Raw genomic sequence first — 27,213 nt, 5'->3', positions numbered from 1 at the left:
ATTTATTCATGTCAAGGGAGCTAGAAATGGTAGGACCAGATCTTACCCTAAGAGTTAAGTGATTTACCAAAAGACATCATCTGCTTAGGGAACACGTCGTCAGGGGGACTCCTCTACTAATAAACTTTGAAGAATTTTTTTAGCTTCATCTACCTTGAGATAGCGTAATGGATCAGAGAATCATCAACCAAAAACTCTCATAGTCGAAAAGTAATCGTCGGCCAAGAGAACTCGCACTGGAAGAGGCCAAATATATCAAGAAATCTTTTGATGGAGAAGAACCACCGTTCAATTGACTTCGTTTAACAAGAGATTTCATGAAAGGTCGTAAAGGTCTCGTCGGTCTCTGAGAATTTCTTAGAAATGGTAGTCCTGAATTAAAGGATGAGTAAGCTTCCAGAAGACATCAGCAACCAGGGGAACTCGTCGTTCACGGGACCGGATCTACTAATATACTTTGATGATGCCTCATCCTCTAAGCTTCATTTACCTCAAGATCTCGTTATAGATGAGAGTCTCGTCAATCGAAAGATCTCGTAGTTCATCTGACATCGTATTCCAAGGGATCTTGTACTGACAGAGGCTTCAACGTTCCAAAGATCTCATGAAAAGAGATATCATAGGAGGTCATGAAAGTCTCGTCTTTCTGCGGATGTCGTTTACTATTGAATCTTGGAATGGGAAAGGAATTGTTATCTCAGCTTTTGCTACCAGCTTTTAAGTCGAAGAAACCATTTCTGGTTTGACCTTATGCTGAGGGATAACTAAGCCTCCATAAGACCTCACTTAATTAGGGGACTTCCTCATCCTCGTCTTGCTGGCTGATAGGTGACGCTTCGTCATTCAAAAGATCTTGTGGTTGCACAAGCATCATTGTCCAAGCAAACTTACACTGTAACAGACCTTAGCAATGAACTTCGTTTACCTATAGATTTCATATAATTTCTTAAAGTTCTTATCGTTTAAGGGATCTTGTTTATCAAAAGAACTTGTGGTCGGAAGGGACTCGTTATCTAAATAGCTACCTCGTTACTAGCTAAATGGACCTCACAGTCGAACAGACTTTAACGTCCAAAGGGTCTTCAAAGAGACATCGCTATCTTGTCAGAGTGTTGTGTTATAGGCCTCATGCTCAGAATCATTCCCTCCACAGTGCTCATCTAGTCTGGATTCGTCACTGCTCCTCTTTTATATAAACTCCACACCAAATAGCAACTTTAGGCTCTTGATTATTTAGGCGAAGATTGTTTCAGGACTATAAGTGCCTCAAAACGACTTACAATGCGAAATTAGCACCATCCATCATGATCACATTCAAGACCCTGTAAACAAACCATCTTGTGATATATTTCACATCCCATTTTGTGATATAAAGTGCTGATTGAACCATTCTTAAACTTAAAATTCCAGTGATACACTCTGAAAAAACTGTCCTTAAAATAAATTTTCTTTCCTTTTTTTGCAATTGACTACAGTTTGCAATAGAACGAGAACACAACTGTAAGATTGTTTTGATTATTTTCCATTTTATTATCAGTTAATTTCGCTGCACGCCCGCACAACTTTTCGTTCCTTCAGTTTTTACAAGACGTTCATGCCGCTCCGTTTTACATCCGTAGTGGTACAAATCAAAGGCTTCACAAAGCGTTACATCTCTCGTTTTCACCTCAACTTCCACCTCCAGCGAACGCTTCTAACATAACAAGTTTTCAAGTTTTCTGTTTCTTCCGCTGGCTAGCTGGTCCAGCCCTGTTCGAAGCGGGGGGATTTGTTTTGATTGCCTGCTTAATCGAGCTACTAATCTAAGAAGCGTCCTCGTTAGCTTTCCTCATCCTGTGAGCTTGCGGCTGCGTTCTTACCAAACAGAACGGGCGATCTACTTAAAAAGCGACTATTTACACACAAGCGAAGCCACAAATACTGCCTGCTCCCACGGAATGGAAGCGCATGGAAGCGTACGCTTCACCATAAAGCATAGAAAGATCGTGCTCCGTTTCCTCGATTGTTTAATAAGCTCTGTATGATCTCTGTGCGTTTCGGAAGCGGTGTTAATAAATTACTTAAGCAATACACAAAATAGTACAGATAGCTTGCAGGGTTTTGCCGGATGACACAGAAACACCAATATTAATTAGTAATACGTACACGTGTATAAAAAATGCTACTCTGCTTACACGCTACTACTAGCACATTCAAGACGGGGCATTCGCTTAGCTCCAGGCTGTTGTGCTCACCCTGCTTACAGCTTACGAACAATATAAAACAATTTTACCAACTGCTCACTAAACATCTTACCGCTAAATGCCTGCTTCTTTTATGTATTACCAACGCAAGAGCTGAAGGACTGTATCTCTGGTTAGGTTGGTTGGCTTGTACACGAACATTTGCATACACATACACGTACGAAGGAAGAGTCGAGCGTTTTCGACTACGAATGGGAGCATTTTGCCATCCTCCCCCCACTCATTCTCGCTAGCTACGCCGAGTGGCCCGCAGCGCGTCATGCTTCAGGTTTGAATCGAAAAGTGCGTGGGTTTCTCGCTGGGGATGGGTTCGCAACGATACCGATACGCTTCACAGCCGATGGTACAAAATGGCACTCACCAATGGCACCCGTCTCTCTGTGTGGCTGTAGTGGGAAGATTGAAGATGGAAGTGTTTCTGAATAGAGGGTCCGCAAGAGTCCGCGAAGAACCAAACTTTCCCCGTTCGAAGATGTTGAGTGTCGAACGATATTTCGTGAGGATATTGAGGATCGTGTGGTAGGTACTTCAGGAAAAGCTTACCCTTCACTCTGTTAGGAAACGAAATTCAATCTTCCCACCACATGAAAAGAGAGGTTAGGAGCGCTTCAAACAGAGCAACAGACGTTGGCAAAACGAGCCCAAAAGTAAAGCCATCCCTTGGTCTCGCGCTACGTGGTTTCTCCGATTGATTGTGAGCACCCCTTTTGAGAGCACATCCTTCTGTCTCCACGACCTATATGATCACGCTCCCAGATCACCCAGATAATCACCCAGCTGCACGAGGATCGCTTCAAACTGTCACATTTCCTAACGAACCACTCGATGTATTTTTATATCGCAGATAGGACAACTACTACATATCAATTACATACACACATACACTAAACTACGCTCTGTTCTAGCTCACTGTCACTCTTTCTAACACACACACACATCCACAACAAAATAAACAGCAAAAACCTTTTTGGCGCGTTAATTTCTATTCAGTCTTTCAGGATTCTCGTTTTGCTACTACACTTTCGTCGTTTTTTTTCTCTTCTGAGTTTGATTTGTTTCAGTTTTTTGGGGGTTATTTTTTTCATTTTCCTTTGTTTTTGTGGTTGGAATAGAATTTTGTAAACCTTTGTTTTGTTTTCTGTTGCATTGTGTGTTGGTTTGCTGTTTTGTTTCCACTTTCCACCATGTCACTTACACACCTATATATTGTTCCGCTCTATGTACAACTTTACCATCGCTGGCTGGCGTTAAACCTAACAGGGGGTTAAAATTTTATCCATCATACATACACACACAAACACACACATACACTTATGCATCGAAGCCACAACGATGCTTAAAACGTTAAAAAATAACTGGGATATCGTTTGCGCACCATTTTTCTTCTGCATTCGCCCTACCACTACTGTACACACACACACCTTAACTGGCACCGCTTGATATGGGGAGGGGAAGAAGGGGGGTGAGGGGAAAGGGAGGAGGCCTTTATGTTTCCTTTTTCTAGTGGACAGCTCCTGACTGATATAATACTGCAAAACAATTTGTTTTCCTCTCGCCAACGCGACTCTCTTTTACCTACGGCTTTACAAAACATTTTCTTTAAGTAAGCAAATTTAATAAGTTAACTACCTAGAAACTGAACCGAGTCATGCCGAAAATGGTGCCGAACAAGGATGATTGAAAAAAAAAAATTTGGTTTACCTAGTGCCGACTTTTGCCCGAAAAAACCCCTATCTCATTCTCTAAAGTTCTGTCACTTTTGCAGTCAGCAAAGCCAACCAAGAGCTTGTAAGACTTTTCTTGCTGCCTTGTTTTCCTATCGGTTTTTTGTTCATCGGCTCGCAAAAGTTCGTACGTATTGGTGAGGTTAAATTTTGTGCTACATTTTTGGTAGTTAATAAGCCCTAAACAGTCACTCAGATAAAGCTGAAAGCTAGCACCAAAACTTTAACCCTTTACTGCGGGTGGCGATATTGTGCAAAAGAAGGTAAGTAAAGACGGTTTTAGCGGAGAAGAGAGAATCAAGTAGAATGTATGATAAGAGTACAAAATTACACAAATAAAAAATCTATTTACAAATGCCTATGCCTGTCTGGACTTGTTTGTCACGGAACCTTTGCTCCACATTCTGCGTATCGGGTCGCAAGTCACTGTGGTGGCTGTCTATCTTCAGACCCGCCGTCAAGGTTCTTCCTTTATCGAAAGCGAAACGCTTGCCCACTTCGATCGTCTTCGAACGATAAATCCTGTTCTCCGGCAACGCCACACTCCCAGCTAGCGCGAGATGAGATTATTAATCCCTCCCCAGGCGCTACATTCCACAAAACAACCCCAGCCCGCGACAACCACGGTCGCCATCGTCCATTATACACATTTACGTAAAACAAAAGTCGAATATTTAAGATAAGGAAGGCCCAGAAGCAGCAGAAGCGGAGTAGCCAGGGAGACTGCTCGACAACGCCGGACCCCAAACGATAGCCGATGCCGGACGATGATTATGATTCACCGCGTTCGACCGCAGCAGAAGGACTGGGGTCGCGCGCATGGGCCAACCGAAACCGAACGTTCCGTCCAGACAGGGGCGCAGGTCCTTACAGGCACGTGTGGATGATCTTTTTCGTCCGACACAGCTTACACTTTACCTCGCAGCACCAGTGGAAGGTGCAGGAGCAGCGCTCCACCACCGTCACCTCCTGCGTCCGGTAGCCCCGGCCGCAGCACATCAGATCACAACCGTCCACCCCGATCGAGGTGTCGTTACACTGGCGTCCGTGCGTACCCTGGATGCCGAGCCGCGGATTACGCTCGCAGAAGCCGGGCGACGGTTCCAGATACACCAGATCCTTCGAACCCGGCGGTTTGTGCTCAGGGTTGTACGGTTTCAGCTGGAAGTTGTACCTGTTGAGAGATACACGAAAACGAGCAAAAAGAAGAAAGGGAACGAAAATGTTACAATTCATCATACTTAAGTGACGAACGAAGTATCGGAATCCAGCAGTAAGGAATAAAACATTCTGAGGACCATCTCGTCCAGCGACCACTTACCGATTAACTCGCTTCTGCTGGTGGCCACGGGCGTGAAACGAATTGCTCAGCACGCTGTTCGGGCTCGCACCGCCAACGCTGTTCGTGTTCGTCTTGAGATTGTTCGAACCGGCCCGATTCGTGAGCGTGTTCTCGTTCACGCTGGTACTGCGCAAACTGTTGCTGACCATGACGCGCGATGCACCGTCGAACCGATCCTTCAGGATGTCGCCGATCGTCCGGAAGCTGTTCAGCCGCATCCAGCACGTTTTCATCGTGCACGAGCCGGACATACCGTGGCACTTGCACTCCTGCCGCATTTCCGCCTGTACGTGCTGTTCTCAGAGTAAAAAAGTAGACAAGAAGAAATTGTGTTTAATATAGAATTTGAAGAACTTTCTGGAATAAATGTCAAAAGAAACGTCACTCAATCCATCGCTCGATCGATCGATCGCACAAGCTAATCCAAGCTAATGGTGTGATGCAATGAACAGGTTCAGCACAAGATTCATCGTCAACGCTCACGATTTATGGCCACATTAAAGATCCATTCATATTCATTCGCAATTCATAAATAAAATGCAATAAAAATCAATTAAACATCTCCCGTACACGCTTTCGCTGCAGCAACCTGTCGCGAGATATCTCCACTACAAAACGGATCGGTTCGATGATCGGTTCCCCGGACAGGCAACCTGCCCGTGTCCATTTTCGTTAAGAGCATCGATTTGCTAATCCTTCCGAGTGCTAAACCTCTCAATTTTAAACCCCTCTTCCTCCCACCAGACCGGGGATGCAGCCCACCGGTTTTCGAGTCTTCAAATTTAATTATCAATTCTCGCACACCGGTCCCACAGGGGTGGTGACTGGGTATGCTTCTGGCATACCCAGGTGTATGGAATGTTCCAAGAAGATAGCAAGAAGGCCATTTTTCTGGAATTCGGCTGCGTGAATCATTGATGGTAAGAGAAAGAAAAAAATGGAAGACATCTTCTAAGCACCACACGAAGCAACAACAAAAAGTACCTGACAGCCGGGAAGCACAAATAATATGTCACTTAATTACAATCGCCACGAATTAATAACCTTCATAAATGAATTCATTTCAGTTTTATCAGCTGTCAACAGTTTAATGCATGCGTTTGCCAAAATGCCGTGCATTCATCGACGGCAGTGAATTGATTTCATTGCTGTTGCTCGCTCGCTCTTTCTCTCTCTCTTTCGCTCTTGGTAAGAAATTTGTTTTCGTTTTATGAGCTCGAAGAAGCCTCTTCAAGCTGTACGATCACGCAATCAGAGAAATACTATAAAGCTGCAAACAACAACAACAACAAAAAAAAAACGGCCAAGCGATTGGAAGCAAAGAAACGATCGACGAGCGCTCGACGCGGAAAGGGATTAAAACATTTATTAATGAAATTGATCGCATCATCGCATGAAGGCGCATGATACACAGTCTAAGCGAGCGAGAGAGAGAGAGAGAGAGAGAGAATGAGCCTGACGATTATTAGCGAACCGCGTTTTTCGCGTTTGAATGTCGCGTGAGACCGAACGATCGGTGGGTGACCGAAGGAGGCGATTTTGTATTTAATATCGCGATCGAGAGCAAAAAGAAAACATTAAGCCTCACCGTGACCACTTCGACGGTGGCAACAGAGACAGAACGGCAGAAGGATAAAAATAAAATTTATTTATTTGATTTTTACCCTCCCGATTCAGTGCGATCCTCCACCCACCAGGTGGTTGGTGGTTGGTGTGGACGATTTCCCACCCATCCTGAACCATGGCCCCTCTCGCGTTTCGTTCCGACCCGTGGAGTCCCGTGGTGTGTAATTGGAAGGGGAAAGAAAGCAAAAAAACGTTATGAAACCGTTTTAGCGATGGCCACACGAACAGCCGGCAGCCACGAAAGGACCCCCCTGGTAATGTTAAGCGCAATCGCTCTCTCGTGGCGATGAGGGGGGGGGGAACACCCGAGTCGTCCACTTGTGTGGCAACATGTAACCCTTCACCCCCCCTCCTCCTATACCTCCTCCCCTTTCACCCCTTTCTCTTTGAATCGTCCATCGATAAGCGCGAGCCAGCGCCACAATCGGCTAGCGTGGCGAAATTAACGAAAAGGGTCACGGCTTTTAAGCGGAACCACTGAACGATCGATTGATCGAATGACGTTTATGATTATTATGGACCTCGGGTTTATTTCTGCCTTGGTACAGCAACAAAAAAGTAACCCTTGGCCAAAGAACTAAAAAGCTAAACTTACCGCTCGGCCAGCCTCGTTGTTGTGCAGGTTCATCTTTTCGCGCAACGTGCGGCCCCGCTCGCCGGTGTCGACAAAGTCGCGGGAAAACTTAAAGCCAAAGCCGATGTTGTCACTGCAGCCGCCCCACTCCCAATCGCCGACCCCGGCGACCGCACCCATATTGTTCATCGGCTGTGGTTCACGGTTGTGGTGGGAGTAATCGCAAGTGCACGATTCGATCGAACCTTCGCTGCACGCCCGTGCCACACTGTGCGTTACTGCTGCGCTGGTGATCGCATAGATAAATGCCGTTTCACGACAACCTGTTGATGAAACAAACAAAAAAAAAAAAGGGAGAAAAAAGAAACCAATGCGATCAGTAAAGTGGCACATTTTAACTACATTCTCTGCTGGGTTAACGTGGTGGAAAGTGACACAAGAGAGAGAGGCTTAACAGTAATCGAAACCGTACTTCATTTCGAAGTCCATCAAACAGTAGAGGAGTGAGCGGGACAGTGATATGATTAAAATAAATTAAATCGTTTTGTAATCCCTCCGTACGATCCTGAATCTCGGTCTAATCATGGCCGGTAAGCCGAAAAGCCTACGGAACAGCGAAGGACGCAAGTGTGTTTGCGAGTCCGATCCGTTCGGTTCAGAAATCGGTTCAGAAGAGATGAGGTAAAGCGTGCCAGACGACACGACAAAAGCACATTCATCCCGCCAAGAGTCCCAAAAAGGGAGAAGAGATTGGACGAGGCTTAGCTTAGAAGGATAAACACCCGGTTTTGAAGCAGGGTCTTTAATTTCATCCAATCTGGATGCTGATGCTGGTTCCTGACAACAATCCTTCAAGAATTCCTCACGTCCACTCTATCCGGGCTTCTCTTGGGCTTTAGAAGGACCGCTCTTGAGGTTCACAAGCGTTAACCTGTGCATCAGGGTAACCTTACTTTCCTAACGGAGATTCTTCTGAGCTACAAAAGCCCATCAAACCATTTCCACGTGCATTCACGAGGTTCTTGCGGTCAGAAGAATGATTGGATCGCCGGGCAACTCAAGACACGGTGCTAGAACCAGTCTTCCAGCATGGTAAGCGTAATCGATTGCGCCTAGTCAAGGATACGGTCAGGCTGGAACTGATTTTGAACACTGGCACTGATCTCTCGTTCACCGTGCGGGCCACAGTTCTCCGAACCGTTCACCGAAACCCATAACCGTACATTTAGTGCCAATTTTCCGGGCCAATTTCACACCTTTACACCTAGCACGGGGTGCACTGCAGTTGGTCGATCATCTCTGCTAAACGATTGCGACCCGTTCGGTCACAACAGCGCGTCCGGAGCTGTCATAAACTCGAACTCTCGCTCTCCCCCCGGAGGGAACGATGTCTACGTCTGCTCGCAACCATCAATCATCATAAAGCTCCAGTCGAGTGGGCCCTTGAGGGAGTGCTGGTGGACGATGGGACGAAAAGGAAGCTACAGGCGAAGTCTTCATGATGCACCGTTCCAACTGTGTGATGGAATTCTGTGTGTGTGTCAATGGACATGGCAACACAACGTACCAACATCTGGAGAAGCTTCGATGACCTCGAACCGAAGCCATCCAGCCAGGAGCAATGCAAAAACGCATCCCCGGAAGAGGTTCTTCGCAGGTAGAGATCACCCGGACCGCCGAAAAAAACAACACGGTCTGGTAGCAATTGATTTGTCAAATGTGTTACGCTCCTCATCTCTACATCCATCATTCCGGTCTCTCAGTGCGGTCCGGAAACCTTGATGAAATCTCCCCCAGGGGGGGGTTTCGGAATCGAATAAATTAGTGTTGTGCTGGCCGATTCACACCAACAGCTCACGTCAAGGACACGTCAACAGTTTGCAATCGATAACGAGCCCGGTCGGTCGTAACAAAAGGGCTTCACAGCCTTTTTTTTGTAGTGAGGTTCGCCACAAAATGGCACATCAGTTCGATTGTCTACGCACCAGGCCAGTAACGCAAGGTTATGGTGGTGGTGGTTGTTGTAATTTTTTTACGAGCCAATCATTAGTGAGCCACAAAGTTGCTAACGTGCCATAAACCACTGTGACTGACACTAGGATCGCTCCGTAAAGCCACTCCTTACCGACCGCAGCTAACCAGGCCACAGAGCGTAATGGGTTTGCCACCTTTGCCTTTGTAGGGACGCAAATTGGACGCCCTGTTTCATGCCCCACCTGGAGCTCCAATCGATACCAGCACAGTTGCGAGGAGACAGGGCAAAAGATGATAAGACGCCGTTTGAGTGTTGGTTGGTTCTGTGTAACTGATTGCCGATTTTGTCACTTTAATTACCCTTATCGATCAATAGCCTCGCAACCAGGGAGGCCGTGTAACCGTTAAGTGAACACTCGTGGACCCAAGTGTGCGAACGATAAATATTTCTGGAATGTTGTCATTCGAATGGCCGAAGCTCCGTTGTCAACCGGCACTAATTTGTGACAATTCATTTGTCATATCAACTGACACGATTGCTGCTCACCAGACGAACTCCTGTGTGCCTCAAGGGGGGAAAAAAACAACCACTCTCTCGCTCGCGGAGCTATCAGGATATGTGTAGGTAATTGTACACCCGGCCAAAAATCGACTAAAGCCCCGAAAACTGAAGAGGATGGATTTAACCCGCCGGCATCTTGCTGCAAGCTCGGATTATATTCGTCCACATGTCGTTTGTCACCGATCACTGGTCCCGGGGACGGTTGACGAGCGGTTCGGAACCGACCCCTAGCCGGTTTTGGGCTAGACGAACTTCAAGCATCAAACGAAAGAGAAAAAAAAAACAAAATCAAAAATAGATGACAGGACGAGTTTCGAGTGTATCGATAAAGAATGCGTGCCTGTGCGTCAGTGATTGATCGGTTATTAATTGATTTATTAGGATCAGCAGCCGTTTGATTGGGGACCGAGCGTGCGTTGACGAGCGCTCGAAGAAGAAGAGGAAAAGTGGGAACCAAAACCTAGATTGGCCATCGCTAGCGGTACCTTGGACGGTGCCTTGGTCGGTCCTAAACGGTACCAACGCTACCACCAGCAACAGCCAGTCAACAGCTCCGTCCCGAGATCGATGAATTTCTTTATTGGATTAAGACATTAGGGTACCTCACCGGACAAGGGAGGTGTGGGATGGATGGGAGTCGTGAGATCGAACATGTCCATCAGGCTACCCCCATTCTACCGTGGGGGGCGGGAAGGGAGCGATACCTGCAATCCATCATCGACCGTCCCCGGGGGTCATCAACTTGCGATCCAATCGGTTACTTAATGAATAAATTAACTCTGCATAATCACCTCGGACATCATCTTGATCAGGTTTCTTCCCAGGAGCTTAGTTTCTTCGCCGATAACGGTTGCCGATCGATATGTAAGATGACTTTGATTCCGATCGAAGCTCCCATCGATCCACGGGGACGATAAAGTGGAGCATACAGAGCGATCGATTTGAGAAGGGATTCAAAGCAACAGTCGCACCCAAAAGCTACAGCAGCCTCCTCTCAATCCATTCATGCTCCTCTAAGGCTGAGCCAGACAACAGGGCTTTGCTTCCTGCTCCCACACTCCTCATCGTGGCATGCAAATGGGTTCGAGGTTCTTTTCTTATTTCTCCCTTATGGAATCAAAATATTTTCATCTTTCAAATCACACAAAACGGTTCACCCTTCGGTTCGCAGTGCGTCGGTTTTTGTCCTGCATTATTCCAGCTCACTCGGGGAGCCGTTTGCTTTCAAATGCTGTCTAGCTTGTTTTCGCACAATTCGATAATTGCCGGGTTCGTCGCTGCAGCGCCCATTGAGCTTTTTTTGTTGTTGTTTCGATTGCACACACAAATGTCCAACCCTGGTGGAACGGGTAGGGCCAGAGCTGGCGGACGAAAAACGACAAACAAACAAACGAATTCGGGTGACGTGAGAAGGTAAATCAAACCAAAAACCAAGGGGAAGCAAAATAGGTATATCCAAGCGTCGTAAAGCGTACGGAAAGGAAATCCGGTCGCAGTCCGGTGTCTCATGTGTCTCTGGTGGGCGCTTTTATTTCAACCGTCATCATCATCTTTATCCTATTTCTTCGCTTTTCGATTTCATTTTCATCTCCCAACCGCGCGCGCGCGTATTGGCAAACACACAATGGGGTTGTTGCGCACCTTACTCCCTCCCTCCTCCGACCCCGTTTCCCCCGACAACCATTATTCGGAAGGCTGGCGTGGCTTCGCTTTGGGAGCCCAAAAAATAATGAAAGGGTTTCAGTTCCGATCGGATCGCTGGCAAAAGAAGAAAAAAGGCCAGGGATCCGAACCTCCACAAACAATTAGTTTAATGGTTCAATTTGGGCGTTACGTTAGGAGGTTTTGTGTGGCGCGGCGCAGTATTGCACCAACAGCTTTGGCGGGTCGTTCATTCACGATTTGCTCAAGGTTGTCGTCGGCCGAATGAGAGTCACACAGTTTCGCAGGCACAATTTATCCGATGAATCCGATTTTCGGTAACAAGCTTTGCTTTGCTTGTTCTTTTTTTTGTCGTAAATTCTTCCTTTGTGTTCTTCCTGCATCCTGCGATCATTTCCGCAGCTCGTAAAGTAAGCCATCAACAAGTTGGAAGCATTTTCATTCAGCCAGGCGACGGGCCGGGTTTGCATCACGCGGGGCGTTGCAGTTTCTGCAGACTAGGTAAGGTGAATTCAAATGAGAACAGGTACCTGGGTTTCCATTGAGCAATCTTTTATTGCGTGAATGGGGCGCACCAAGGACCAATCTCTAGCTCACTGAACGGAAGTCTGTGGAGTTGGCAAAAAATCCCCTTGTAGTTTTATTATAAACCCCCCCCCCCCACTCCTCCTGAACATAAAACAGCCCAAAACTGACCGATCAAGCAGCGCAACATTAATCATGGTCATTGTCTAATTTTGTGCAGAATGTTTTGGGCAATTTTCGAGCGGGTCTCGCTATTTCGTCCGCAACCCGAAGCACCCAAAATTCGGAATTCCTCATTTCGGAGCGATGTTAATTATTGGTTAAGTTAGTAGGGTTCTTTTTTTCGTGGACGGGCCCCTGCTAGATCGATACGGAAATTATCTGTCTGGCAGTTTGTGTGCGTGCGTGTGTGTGTGCCACTTTTTGCGAACTATGTCTGCCAGTAGCCGGAGGCTGCATATTGTGCGCAAATATTCCGAAAAACTGTCCCTGGTAGAATATTTTATCGCTTCCTTCCAGCAACCCGGTAGGTCTGCCGATGTCGGACGTTTTGCCTACAACCTAGAAAGGTTTTAGGGTATGGCACGAACGAAGACACCAACAACGACAACAAAGAAAACAACACCCAAGATACAGACGAAAACAACAACAACCAAGAGACAATGGTCCGTGACTGAGACCAAGAGTCCCTTTTTCTTGGACCACCGGGTCCCGATAAGTTTTGATGCACGCCCTGCCCAAACTCTCTCTCTCTCTCTCTCTCTCTCTCTCATTCCCTCCCCTCCACCTCCCCGGAGGTGGCTCATCTTTCTGGTCGCCTGATTTATGGAGCGTATAAAATCTTTTATTAATATATATCGCTACGGTTTAACACGGTTTCGGTACTGCGGACTCGGTAGGACTGGCGAACCGAGCGAGCTTTTGCCGTTGCAACCCCTGGCCGTTTTTCTCATGCATCGCATCCCGTACGTCTGTGGAACCCCTTGGGCGAAGAAATGTCCCGGTCCCGGCGAAGGGATCTGCTTCGCAACACGCAGCGAACGTGTCGCCCGGGTGTGGTACGTTCTGCCGAAACGATTTGTTCGACTATTAGACCTCTCATCTACAGCTAATGCAGCATTTTAGACATTCTCAAACACAAGCCAGGCCGTTGTTTTTTGCTATCTCTCGGATCGTCTTACGGGACAAAATCTCTCCCCGTGCTGCCGTGGATTTGTTCAGCTCGAATCGCCACTTTATGGCTCGCCCGAATGCTATAAAAATAAAACTGTCATCATCACCATCATCAGACCCCGGGGACCGGGTCGATCGTAAAATCGGCATGATGTTTCGCCGATCGGACGCACCGCTCCTAGACACCGGACGACCAGCAGCAACGCTAGGCGAAACAAAACCCTCAAAGTCGAACCGCTCGGCGGTTCCCCAGTGCTAGCCGATCCGATCCGATGAGCAAGAAGCTTCTGCAGCAAAAAACACGGGAAGCTTCGCGTAAGCCTGCCTGGCGGGTGCTGCCGAGATCTCGGGATCTCGAAAAGTGTGACAAGATTTATAGCGTTTAATTGCTCGCCGGTACGGGAAGGCTTTCGGTAATAAAGTTGTTGAAAGGCGCTCTTACCGGCACATCTTACCTCCACGGTCACGAGCCATCACAGGTACGTTTTAAGGTGGGCGAGTAAGAGGAAAACAAAAATCTAGACCTCAACTTATATGAGGCCCTAATTTGCCGGTCAATTAAGACCGGTGCCGCTCGTCCAGCGGTCGAGTACACGTCCGAGGTACCTTGCACACCGAGAGATATTAAAACTCGGCATTTGCGATAAACAAATCGAAGTGTGGAGATAAAATTGCGATAAAGATGGGATGAGATTCTCACGGTACGGGGAAAAAAACCCGGCCGTGACTATCGGACAGTTCGATCAGAAATGGAGCCACATCACGTGTGTGAGTGAGTGCAGGGGGCCCGCCGGGGGAACAGGAGTAGATCGATAAGTGCCACCGGGCATCATCGGAGACCACCATCGGAGGTGGCTTTCACAAGAACGAGCAGTGCCCTCTTAATCTTTCAATCCACTACTTCACCTAACCCTTAAGGGTCTGTAACCAGGGCATCTCTTCTACTCGCTCCGAGAAGTCACAAATCCATTCGATCATTACAAACCAACATTATCGTCGAAGCACTGCGCCAAGTGCCAAGACCATTGAATGCGCGCCATTGTTTCTAGTTGGCTTTCGGGGCCTCGATCGGCTCGTGGTGTTTGTGTTTGGTCAACTCCTATCTGCCACTGGTCACACTCGAGCCGCGGTAGCCGTGTTTGGTTGCGTCGAGTCCACTGCGGCGGTGACGCGAAAGATCAACAGGCAAACACGCGATCGCGAGAAAACTCGATCAGTTGGAGTCGTTGTTCCGATGGTGCGGTGGAAAAGGAAACGACTGGACCTACTTGAGTGTGGCCACCCACTTGCTGCTGCTGCTGCTGCTGCTACTACTAGCTCAAACGGTTGTTGTTGTTAATAGAAAAAACAAACAGCCTTTCAAACGGTCACGGCACGGTGGGAAAGCTCGATACTTCACACGAAACACACTCACACGGAAGGGAATCGTGTCGGGTTGTAGTATTGAAGTTGCAGTCAAGCTATGTGGTAACAGTTGTAACCAGCTTCGGGCGAGGACAAACAAGTCCCGCAGAGCAGAGTTAAGTGCCCGGGCTAGACTGCGAGATGAAGTTGGATTGGATTTTCCACCGCTCGTTCGAGGATATTCAGCGTTATTAATTGTGAACTCATTCTCTCAATTAATAACACGGAAGGTTAATCAATAAAGAACCTCCGTTTTCCTTCCCTTCCCTAGGCCAATCAGTTCTTCGCGTAGAGTGTGTGGCCTGAGCGAGATAGTAAATTGCCATTAATTTTCCTACAATTATTATAATTTATCGCTCTCGCCCACCTCGCTCTAAAGTTTCGCATCACCGTAGTGCAGCAACAAGCAGAAGAGCTCCGAAAAGCCACAACAGTACACCTTCTTCCGAGTTCCACAGCATACCGCCACCGATCAGTCGGCGAGCCGTTTAAACGGCTGATGCGGCATCAAACAAAACTGCACCAGATGCGGCGGCGCTTAACGACGAAAAAAGGAACCGGGGAAATCGTCCGGCCTATCGCGGGTGCATTAATTATTGATAGCGGGAGCTGCAGTAAAAATGCTAATGGATTGCCACCGGGAGGGCAAGCGAGCGATGAATAATGACTTAATTTCTTCGGCCACACCGCATCCTTCCGAAAGGTGATGCTGGTGGTGGCGGTGGTGGTTGGGGCGTGAAGCGCACTTTCTCCCCACACACACACGCACATCAATTACGGATGTGGATCGGGTGGAGCGGCACGGCGATAGAATTAAAATCGTTAGCCCGCAGGGCCGTGTTGATGAGACAGCGCACAGGGCGTCGGGTCTCTCGCTCTCTCTCTCTCTCTTATGTTTTGCCACCTCCTTGCCCGGACAGCACAAGATCGATGGAATTATGTTGTAAAAAGAGACATTTTCATTACACTGCGAAGGACCAAAGCGTAGCCACAGCAATGTGCAACTTGGCAACTCGGCACACGTTTTTTTTTTTTAAATCGGAAACAACGAACCTGAAGACTTGGGAGAGACCGGAGAAAGGTGCGCACCGGAGATGTTGAAGTTTGGATGTTTTAACCCTCTGGGTACAGGTAGCGCGCATCAGTACAGTATCCCGCAGCGACTGACGACAGGTCAATGAGTCGATTAGTTCCCACATCGGTCGTTTGTCATGCCCGGTCTCTTTTTTGTCGAAATCCCGCTGCGGTCCCTTACAACTCCTGGCGTTAGGCAATCCGACTGACAAGGTTTCTTTTCTGCGGCTGTTTGTTCCTCTGTCTGGTTGTGTGGTCTTTGGTTGAGTTTTTAAGTTCTCTAAACATCAAACGTCCTCGCAAAAACGAATTTGTTGAAATCACTGTTACAATTTCTAGACGATTTGTAGCCCACAATAGCCTGGAGGGCTGTGTCCTTTGCTTTGCCCATCCATCCACTCTACACATCAACGGTCGATGTTGCAAAAGACACCGCACAAAGTTACCCGGTCCCTGCAACTGAACACCCGTTTACCGGCCAAATAGCCTCCGGGCGTGATGTCACCACAATTTTCCTGTAACGGGAACCGAAGAACCGACCGAGTGAGCCCCTGCCCCTGGAAAATCAACACCAGTCGAGCAGGGGCAACATTGTTGTAAAGGGCAATAATCGATTGAAAATGGTGGCGATTAGCACGAAAGCCGGTTGTGACAAATCGCCCTCGGGATTACATGATAAACACCAAGTGCCGGCTGCAGCCCAGAGTTTCGGAGTTGATGAGTTGACGGAAATATGAAGACGCTTCCCAACCACGAACAGATGTAACGTCGTATCAGTTTGCTCTAGCCGCAAAACCCCTAACAAAGGGACTCACGAGACGCTCACGATCAGGGGAATCCCGGCGCATGTGGTAGAGACAGCCGTTTTCCGATCGTGGAGTGGTGGATCTGTTAACCGTGAAGGATTAACTGAAACGATCTCATTAATCCAGAGCACCGTATGCTGTGCATACTCATCCACCAAACTTTGGCAACTTCACATCATCGCCATTCGTATTACAGGGCAGAAGTATTACAGGGGCGAGCGAGCGAACGAACGTACCGACGGATATCATAACCGGCACGTATATCTGCACGTGTGACAGTCCGCAATCACAAGACGGGCTTTCGCACCGGACCGAAACTTGAAACCGAAACGCACGACTGCGCCACCGCATTTACGTGCGCTTGCGTCGGTCGGTCGGTCGGCACTATCTTCCCGGCCAGATCTCGGTTTAATTTCATGGTAAAAATGGTAAAACGCGTAGGACGACAGCACGCGCGTTCCACGGCAGCAGCAGCATCGGGGCGTCCATAAACCAAAACCACCTCCGCAAAAACGGTCGTGCAAGCGCTCACCGGAATAGTAATTAAGCTGGCGTCCACCCACACCTTGGCTGCTACACTTACCTCGCTCAACGATCTTGCCGAAAAGGTTCTTGCCGCGCAGGAAGTTGCGCGTCGAGCAGTTCCAGCGCCGCGTCCGGAACTGGTGCTGACACTCGTTGATGGCCAGATTTGCGCCCTTGGCGATCGCGGCCAGAACGCCCGGATTTTCGCGTGCCAAGCGGCGCTGCTTGCGGCGCAGCGTCGCATGGATGGCTGGATCGAGATACGTCATGCCGGGCGCTAGCGGTGAAATGTTGTTCGGTTCGCCCGCCTTTGCGATGCCCCTGTGAAAAAAAAAGACGCAAAGAAAATAGAATTAGTGACACTGTTTGCTCAAACCCCTTTTACGAGCATCACACTTTTGCTTTCGACTCGGTGACCGTCGTCCCAACTTTCGCCCGGATGATGGACCTAGCAAAACATGGCATTGAGGTGAGTGTTTTGTGACCTTAAATTTCCCTTTTAAAAAACCCCCGACAAACCTCCAACACATGGCGCACACCAAAGCGACTCAATCAGTGAGGTGTTAATGCTCACAGCAAACAACAGATGAGCGACCCTTCGATCAGGAAAACCCCAAAACCATTTTCCACTGTCCAAGCACACTGTCAAGATGACAGGCAGATGGAGCCGTAGACAGTGTGTCGTTCGGTAGGGAAATTCCAACTGAAACCCTTTTCCACAACATAAAACCCACCGGGAAGATACCGCAGCTAAGGAGGACACAGGTTTTTTGGGGCGTATTGTATTGTCTTTCTGAGTGAGCTGATTTTTCCACCCTTCATAGCCGACACGAGCACCGTCGCCGACAAGCGCCATCGAGTTCGCAGTTTATCGAACAAACCCCCGAACAAGGTACCCCGAAAGCCTGTTTCACAAGAAATTAGTTGTATCAATATTTGGCTACACCGCCACGGCCCGCTACTCCGTTCCTTCGAGCATCGGCAACGACAAAAATCGCCTCCCAGAAAAGTATCGCCGCAGCGTCACGAAATGCAAATGAGACGAAAAGCTCCCCTAAACAGCAAGCAAACCGGACGGTTCGCACCGGAGCTCCAGTTCCAGCTCCTGCAGTAGCCTCCGGACGTATGATTAATTGGACAAACAGCATCAACGGCGCGAAGGTGGTCGAAGGTCTTCCCGCTGGGCTGCGCCCCGGATCAATAGCTCGATGGCGTCGCCGTCACCGTCTGTTGTCACCGGCCAGTGTGGTACGTGCTTATTGCGTAAGTTATAATGCCGACCACGGCTGCCGGGGACAAATGCTGCGTTCCCACGGTACTAACCGATGGCGAGGATCAACGTTGCTTGTGGCGTTCTGGGAAGCAAAATGTGTGTGCTTTACCGCATTCGTCATCGTCGGTCGGGCAACACAGCCGGCGAAAGTGACCAGGTGAAAGTGATCGATCTGTGGATGGGTTTATCAATTTGATAAAACACTTTGGACGAGTAATATTCATCAAGCGACGAACCTGTATTCTGTTTTCGCTAGTGACATTGAGTGCCATCGAAAGGGATTGAAGTTGAGGTAATTTCAGGAAAACAAACCAGAAACCTCGTAAAACCCTGGATGATTCATGATAAGTGGACATTCTAACATTCTTGGAAGCAAACAAAAACCCACTTTCAACCCACGTCCATCGTTCGGCAGCCAACTGTCTCGCAAGTGTCGGACAAACACTGTCGGGCTGGTTCGGTTCCGTCCGGACCATTTATCGCACCGTCGATTGCCGAAACGTGACTGCAGGGCTCAGCAGTGCGTAGTGCTGGCGATCATAAAACTGCGTTCGAAAACCTGTCAGTCGCGAGCAAAACATACCAACACGTCAGCCACCATCAAACGGGGCTACAGCATCCTCCACATGCCAAGTCCTCAAGGCATATCCTTTTGGGCCCTTTTTTTTGGGGGGGGCCATTCATTCTTACATAATGCACCGTGTCACACGGCGGAACGAATGATTTCGAAGCAAATAAATTAGCTTGTCCTGTGTCGCGTCGCGTGTTGCGAAGCACTGTGGAACGCGTTGCGAATGCTTGACGTGATCGAGATGCGTGTTTTTTGTTCTTCTAACTCGATTTTGCAGAACGCACAGTATCGCACGCAAACGGGGAAGAATCTTTCCCTTTTTTGATGTGTTTTGCTGGCTGCTCAAGTCCACTCAATCGAGTGAAGAATCACCGAGATGGTGGCCACCGAGGAATGACGGAAATGGAAGGATCGATAGCAAGCTTGCTGCAAATGCGCATGGCAAAACGTCGAAATCTCTTGCAACCGGTGTGCAGCACTACACAGCTCGCTTGAAGCTCCTTCTAGGGAGCCCCCCCCCCCCATCATACATCACCGAGACGACGCCAGCCGCTCGGTGCCCGGTGCCGAGTGTGAGAATCAACCGACGCAACACCGTCGCCACTATCAATCCCGATCAGGCTCGCGGGCGATCAAGTTCTGCCTGGGACGTGCCGCCGGCCTGACGTGCGCTCACAATTTATGATGCGTGCCCGATACCGGCGGGATACGATTTTGATGCGTTATTTATTGAGTCTTGATCTTGACGATCGTACAGGCAATATGATAACATGCGAATGCGTACCGAAATGGGAAAGCAGTTGGTCCTGGACCGTCTGTCACCAGCATCGGCACCGGCCACTTTCATCACTTTCCAATCGGTTTTTTCTTTACTCCATCATGTCTCTCTCTCTGTCTCTCGCTTTTTCTCTCACACTGGAGCAATTGGAATGTCCTTTTTCGGTAACTGGATAAGCGCCGGCAGTTGCGCCTCGCAGACACGCTTCAAACGGGCTGTTTTTTCGTTTTGCTTCTGAGCACAGATATGCCTCGAAGCAAAGAAGGCGCTTGCGCACCTTTAAACAGCTAATAAACATAAACGATCGCTTAAACCGTCGCCAAAGGTGCTTCTTCGCTGTCCATCCGTTAACAGTTACGAGTGGCTCCAGGCGGGTCCGATCTATCGATCTAGCTATTATGGTAAAACCACTTTGTCAAAGGCAGCAGGAGTGGAAGGTTCTTTAGTTGTAAAAGATCTTGATGTATTTCTCTCGACTGAATAAACCTGACCCCCTGATCCCCTTCAACAGTATTCTATCGCTATCAGTCCAGAAAATCGAGTAGATCACATTGCAAAACCCCAAGGAATGTGGCGTCCCAGACGGAACGGGGGGGAAAAAACTGGGGCGGAAAATCAGCACTACTTCTGCACCACTGCGTCCGGTGGTTATCAAATTACTGCTCTGCTGCCAACCTCTTGCAGACCGCACAAACCTCACGCCACGTGACACCTCAGCTCATTGCGGTTTTCCGCAATGTCGGAATTCAGGTTAAATTAAACGTCGATTGATCGGAACGGACGGCCGCTGTAACAACGGTTGAGTAGCTCGAACGGCTCTCGCTGGAGCGATGGATAATCGAAAAACTAATTATCAAACCCAACAGCCAATGGTCGGCGCTAATGGAGGCAGCAATAAACAAGCACCTCATAAAGCCGCTGCGTGTGAGGTCCATAAATTGCCACTTCGAATGCAACTTTCCATCCTTGGCGAAAGATTGCATAAAACTCACTACGCGAGCCACGCAGCCTCCACCTCGTCCGAAGATTAAGGAAAATTGTTTCCCTCATTTGTCAAATAACCTCCTCCTACTCCCTGTAATGCACGTAATGCAAACGATATTTCATCGAATAATTAATGATAATGCAAGTGACAACGAGAGCACACGAGCAGCGAGCGAGTGAAGGGGAGGAGAAACAATCATCTCGACCTGGGGTTCTGAAGTTCCAGGACGCCACCGCGTCCTTGGCACCGGGAAACAAATGAAGCGCTCGAAAACGGATCATCAATCGATCAGCCACCGTGGCGGAATAATTATCCCCGCGTCGTCCGTCGACTGGCCGGGTGGGCCAGGTCAGGTCGTCGAATAGAGTTGCTGCACCGAACGCGAACGTTCGCCCGAAGAATTGCGGCCCGAGTGCGGCCAGGTGCTACCACCAGCGGCCGTGGTGGAATGGGAAGCTAAATTAATTTATCAAAAAGAATAAAAAACCCACCATGCGCTTGGCTAGAGAAACCGGGCGCTTGTCCGACAGGGTGAGGTTAGGTGGCGTACGCCACCACCACAATCCGTCACTATTAATCACAGCGGTAATCATTTTTCATACAAAACACACACTTACTGAGGTCGAAACGCCGGGCAGTGGAAGGAACGGGCGCGCAACGTATGCAAGAATGCATCGGTGGTTTCCTAACGCTCGAACGATCGAATGAAAAATGACACGACGGTGTTAATTTGTCATTTATTACGCTATTAACAAACGCTTCGGCCCGAGCGTTCGGCATGCATGGATGCAGCAGCAGCAGCAGCAACAGTCAGAGCGACGTCCAGCCGTCATCCGGTTGCATCAACGCGATGTAAAGACCGGCAAACATTTCGCAAGGTAGCAACAAAAACCCTCGGACCCTGGGAAAAAGTGACTCCGTGCGCATATTTGCAGAAATGGATGGCAAAAAACGGGGTACAAAACACCCAACGCGCGCTATTTTGCTCTTGTTCTGTCTTGGGCGGGGGGGCGTGCAGAGCAGTAGAGGATCGCTCGGTTCGTAAGATTCATGCGCCTGAGTGCGTTCGAAGATGGTCTCTTGGCCGCTCCTGAGCCCCTGCACCTGCAATCGGAATGCAGCCATGCAGACGAACGAACGCCGAAGCTTACTCACGTCAAGCGGCGTAATGTTTTGCGACCGGAGATTTATGTGCAAACGATAAGCTTAGAAACTCGAACAGCGTGGTGTTTTGGGGCGCGCGCCCGCTCGAACCCAAACTCCGGTCCGGTGTTGCGGGTGGGTTTGTCGCTTAATTGCCGTTGAAGTCTTTCGAGCTTAAAAGCCGTCCGCTGGCGGTCACTCATCAGTTGCTGGGCGGGTGGGAGAGTTAAATTAAATGCTCGAAGGCGTGTGTGGAGCGTGCACCTCTCTTGTGCCCAGGTAATCCTCGTGAGAAAATTCGTTCCACTCGGTGATGGAATTTTGGAATTCTTCAACCATCGCAGGATCGCAAACGGTGAAGTCATCTCGCAAGACAGACGCTCTCACCGGCTCCCCCGTGAATGTCGCTTCCGAGTCGCTTCCAATTTTCACACCTTTAAGCACACACACACACACGTGCGAATCATTTCACACCAATCCGTGGAGCAGTTTCCATCAATAGAACTCGTTGTGCAAGACGCAACGGATCAACTTCTTAACGACGGGAAGAAAAAAAAAAGGTCAAACAAAAATCATAATAAGGCTCACGAAAGACACACAACGAAAAGTGGCCCCCCCGAACGGACCAAGATGCGAAAAGTGGACATTTTCGCGCGCCTGATGCAAATGAATAAATCTCCCGGCCGATCATCTTTCGTCCGGACATCCCCCCCGAAAAAGGGAAAGGGAATGGTCGCGTTCACACGCTTTATGACGGGTGAGCGGTCGAGCCGGAGCAGTGCGAGTGATTTGTTTTGCCACCAGTCCGGCCCTCTCCACCACCGATTTCCTTCTTATCCTCACGGGTGTGGGACCTGGTGAAATGTGTGGCTGGAGGACATAGCCTCCCCGAAGCTGGATTGCACCACAGGCAAAGGCAACTACCCAAGGGCCAAACATAAAAAAAAACCCGAAACCTGCGCAAGCGACGATTCAACCGATAACGATCAATTTGGGTTAAAAAAGATATCTCCATCTTAATTAAAAGGAAAACAAAACAGAACGAGTCACTGGCACTCCAGCATGCCGAAACATACCGGTATGCGTTGCGAAACACCAAACAAACAAAACAGCGCGTGTGTGTGAAGGTCTCGCTTTTTTGCGTGTACTTTGTTTCGTTTTTTGCTTGGTGGGGATGTAGAAATCGGGTTTAATTTAATTAAACCGGACAGTGCAAGCGTTAAGGTACACAGCACTACGACCGCCGGGAACCGACTGCCAACTGCATCCGGGGTGATGCATACAAATCAATTTTTGTGTTAATTTCTGTCTTTCACTCTCCCGTTTCGTGCGTAATAAAAAGGGAAACGTGCTGCGATAATTTGCATTCGCTTACACCTGTTCACACTGCAAGAGGACGCTTTTGCCCAGTTGAAGCGATCGAACGTGATTAAAGACCATATTGAATATTGTTAACTAATAAAACTAATTACTAAAATAATTATAATTAACATTTACGCTCGTTATTATACTTATTAAAAAAGTTTTTTTCTTTCGCTTCTTTTCTTTGCTGCATGCATCAAGCTCCAACATGATCGTTTCCCCTTTCTGGATCAATTCACTGCAGCCAGGATGCACGGCTCAAGCGAACCGTGATGCAAAGTGACAGAAAACCTTCTGGCATCCGTGGTAGGTGAGGTACGGCAGCGTGTTGTTGTCACTTGTCACTTGGCGCGAGTGTGAGAACCGTTGGATATCCACTTCGAGGCCACCGGTGTCGAGGAAGAATGGGGCACACCCCAACGACAGGTTGAAATTTAACAACAACGAACCGAAAAAGCAAAAGGCTACTAAAGTAAGCTCGAAACGGTTTAAATCCGTTTCCCCAGCGATCGTGATGTATAATGGACGATTTTAAACGCTTGTGCCTTTCGCAACACCCTATTAGTGACACCTTTAAAAAAAATGGAGGGTAGCAAAACACGGTAGACTAACCTGGTGGAGATTACACACCGAGAGCGAGAGAGAGAGAGAGCTTTAGACTCGGTGAGGAATAAATAAAATGTTAAGCCCATCCGAACCGGACGTCGCTTGGGATTAAGTCCCGAAAATGGCACCAAAAACGGTTGACTAGGCAACACACACACACACACACACAGTCCACACTACTAGCCACACGATCGCATAAAAAGATCGCGAGACGGAAAGCAACCATAAAACACTGATATTGAAACCATAAATTTTCTATTAATCATTATCACGCGAGCGGTGCAAGATTAGTGCTGCGCTGTGTCTGTCTCCCCGTCACCGGGGAGAGCACCACAAATCCGAACGATATTCGTTTCGGGAGGAGAACCGAAGGAAACGAAAGGATGGTGGCGTGCGGAGCAAGATTAACCAATAAAGACAAAATAGAGACTATGAAAATAAAAAGGCAAATAAATAAATAAACAACCATCCTACGAAGGCGATAATCGAGCAAAAAGGCAGCTGCTGCTGCTGCTATTAGTCCCACGGGCGGACAGACGCACGCAAGTGTTGGAAGGGAAGGATGGGGGGGGGGGATTCGTTTTAGATAAACGTTCTGCCTGCTTTACCTAATGGTACACTTAAGTAGCGGCGATTAGGAAATATTAATATCCCATCCTACCCTACCCTTAGTTTTGCACCGAGATATTCAAGGCCTAGTTTTATGGCCACTACCCCCTAGCCGTACACCCTCATAATGATGTCATCGACATCATCATCATCATCAACAACACCATGTTCGTAGTCAAACTCATCCACAGTCGTTTGGTCCGGCTGGGGATCCTCTGTGCCCGGGAGGTTAAGTAGTTCTGATGCAATTACTTACCACCACATTGAGCCTCGTCCCCGGCCGGGCTTTGATTTGCTTTCCACCTCCGCCCAGGCACTGATGGCCATCAGACACACCATAAACACCGTCACTAGATTCATGTTGCTGGATTCACTCACTAACTTCTGACGCACTGGACGAATGCACCGATTGCTGGACACTCTGTTTGAGGTTTTGAGGGAGTTTTGAGGTGTTTTGTTTTTCCTTTGCGCACTAACTGGCTTTCTAGTTACTAAGGCCTCCCGATTAGCTTTCCGCTTCACTTCACTTAAAATCACACACACACGTGTTCCAAGGAAAAAACTTTCGAATAACCCGGCACCAACAAAAAGAAAAACAAACCGCAAGCCCTTCGCTACTTCTCACCAACTTTGATTGTTGCTAGCAAAACGACTGACACCGGTACTGGCGTGCGAAACTCATCATCACCGACAGCATTATTTAGTGCCGATCCGCTCGTACTAAAGAACAACCACGATCACGATCAACAATTGCATTGCTCAACATTATCACTGATCAACATTGTGCGCTTCAGGGGCCACTTTCGAGAAACATTCCGCTACCCACGTACACACTCTCCGCACACGGTACACTTTCACGCATCCGGGATCATGCACACACCGTAGGGCTTACCGGTCCTGCACCATAAACGCAAGGATGCTAACTGCCACGAGCTAGAGTCGCTGGTCGAACACGCACCACAGACCGACGTACGAACGGACGGCGTGAGCAGAAGCGTCGAAAGAAAAAGAAAGTCCTACTCCTCCTCCCGGGAGAGCGAACATCAATCACAGACACGATCGCGCACTTATGCTATGGTTATGCTGGTTATGCTCGGCAGTGGCGAGCGGTGGTGCAAGCGGGACGGCTAGACTGGCGCTCCGAAGCAAACCCGGCGTGGCGAGAGCACACACACACACACACACACCCCGAACCGGCCCGACCGAAATTCATCCAATGCGCGCGAACACACGAGCTCACAAATGGAACCGCACCGATCGAGGCAAAATTGCATACTGAGCTACGGACCGCCGAAATCCGAAACTCTTATGCTGCCGTTACCCTGTTTCGTCCCGCGATTCAGGTGCTTCATTCATAAATTCTTGCTGCAAATGTCACACAAGAGCAACATTTTCGATCACCAAAAACCGATCATCAATTTCAAAATTAAATATGTTATCAAAAAAGACGAAATTTTTAGGAAAACTATTCAGTAAAACTTTGCAAATGGCGAGAAAACTCACGCGAATGAATTTACTTTCAGCACGCGCACTTTGTCCACACTGGCACATAGTGCGGTGGTGTGTATGGTGAAGAAAGTGGGCGGAGCCTAGCTGCATCTCACAAGCTTGATCGAAGTTCGCAGAGAGTTCCCCGGCTGTGGAGAGCAAGCTCCCCGAGCTCTCACTGTTTCCATGGAAACTGAGTTCATCCGGCAAAGGTTCATTTGTTGCTAGTGATTAATCATAGCTTTCCAGAAATCGCCATATTGTACGTGGAAAGTGGATAAATATCTGATCACTTCTTATATTTACTTGAAGAAATTTGAACTTAAACGTAAAATATACTCTTGATTGGAGAGTTCCAGTTTCGCAACGATGTGTAACTCACTCACTCACCAACAATCGATTGAAAACCCCGCTAACAACTCGCACACAAACTTCACGATTGATAACCATTTTCCACCAATTTCTAGCAAGCTTGTTGTCAAAATCCATCCCTTCGCTCTAACGGTCGCTAGCACACTGCTAATCCATGCTCTACGTCTGTCACTGGTTCGGTCTGGTCTGGCTACCTTAATGTTGTTTTATGTTGGACGCAATCTGCGTACGATGATGAGGGTGACATCCAGCATTTGGTGCGTTCTGAAGCCGGCTCACGTGTGACGTTTGTTTTAGCTGACGCTCAACGTGTTCTGGAACAGTGGTAGGAAACACAGCGCCCAAAGTCCATTATTTTGATTTCAGGTCATATCACAACTATCCTCTTTAGAATAGAATAATTCCCAATTTTTGTATAAAAGAGCTTTTAATATCTGACAATAAATTCTAGGTCTTGCTATTTTTTTTTTCTTTTTATTCATGAAGAACGGCCTGGCCGTATTGCTTAGGTCTTGCTATGTTCTTCAAGAAAACATTTCCCTAGTCACTTTGAAATAAATTCTTTTAAGCCAAACACACTTGCTCACTATTCTTGGCCTCAGCAGTAGCGCATGTAGCACGTTTTATTACGATGCTCTTAAGCCCTTAACCCACACCACCACCATCACTACCTCCCAAGATCCACACGCAACCGAGCTCGTAATGCAGCATCCCGAATGCCCCCGTGCCTCGTTTAAGCCAGATAAAGTGGTGATGATGTTGCTCTTACCCATGTTTGACCAGCCTATCTCAAGCCCTCTTGACTCCCGCAG

General features: G+C 48.2%; 1 protein-coding gene across 1 annotated transcript; it reads right to left on the bottom strand.

Annotated features, from left to right (window-relative positions):
* Positions 1-1,503: 1,503 nt before the first annotated feature.
* Positions 1,504-25,879, bottom strand: LOC118512441 (protein Wnt-1). The gene is made up of 5 exons (XM_036056904.1): positions 24,798-25,879; positions 17,273-17,535; positions 7,531-7,832; positions 5,289-5,602; positions 1,504-5,141 (listed from the first exon to the last, which is right to left on the bottom strand). The coding sequence occupies exons 1-5, from the start codon at positions 24,899-24,901 to the stop codon at positions 4,835-4,837; spliced, it is 1,290 nt and encodes a 429-aa protein (XP_035912797.1). The 5' UTR covers positions 24,902-25,879; the 3' UTR covers positions 1,504-4,834.
* Between the last annotated feature and the right edge of the window lie 1,334 nt (positions 25,880-27,213).

The sequence above is a fragment of the Anopheles stephensi genome, chromosome 3 (genome assembly GCF_013141755.1).
Source record: "Anopheles stephensi strain Indian chromosome 3, UCI_ANSTEP_V1.0, whole genome shotgun sequence".
NCBI classification, from domain to species: domain Eukaryota; kingdom Metazoa; phylum Arthropoda; class Insecta; order Diptera; family Culicidae; genus Anopheles; species Anopheles stephensi.
Note: the sequence above shows the minus strand (reverse complement) of the source record. Positions and strands in the feature narration are given on the sequence as shown.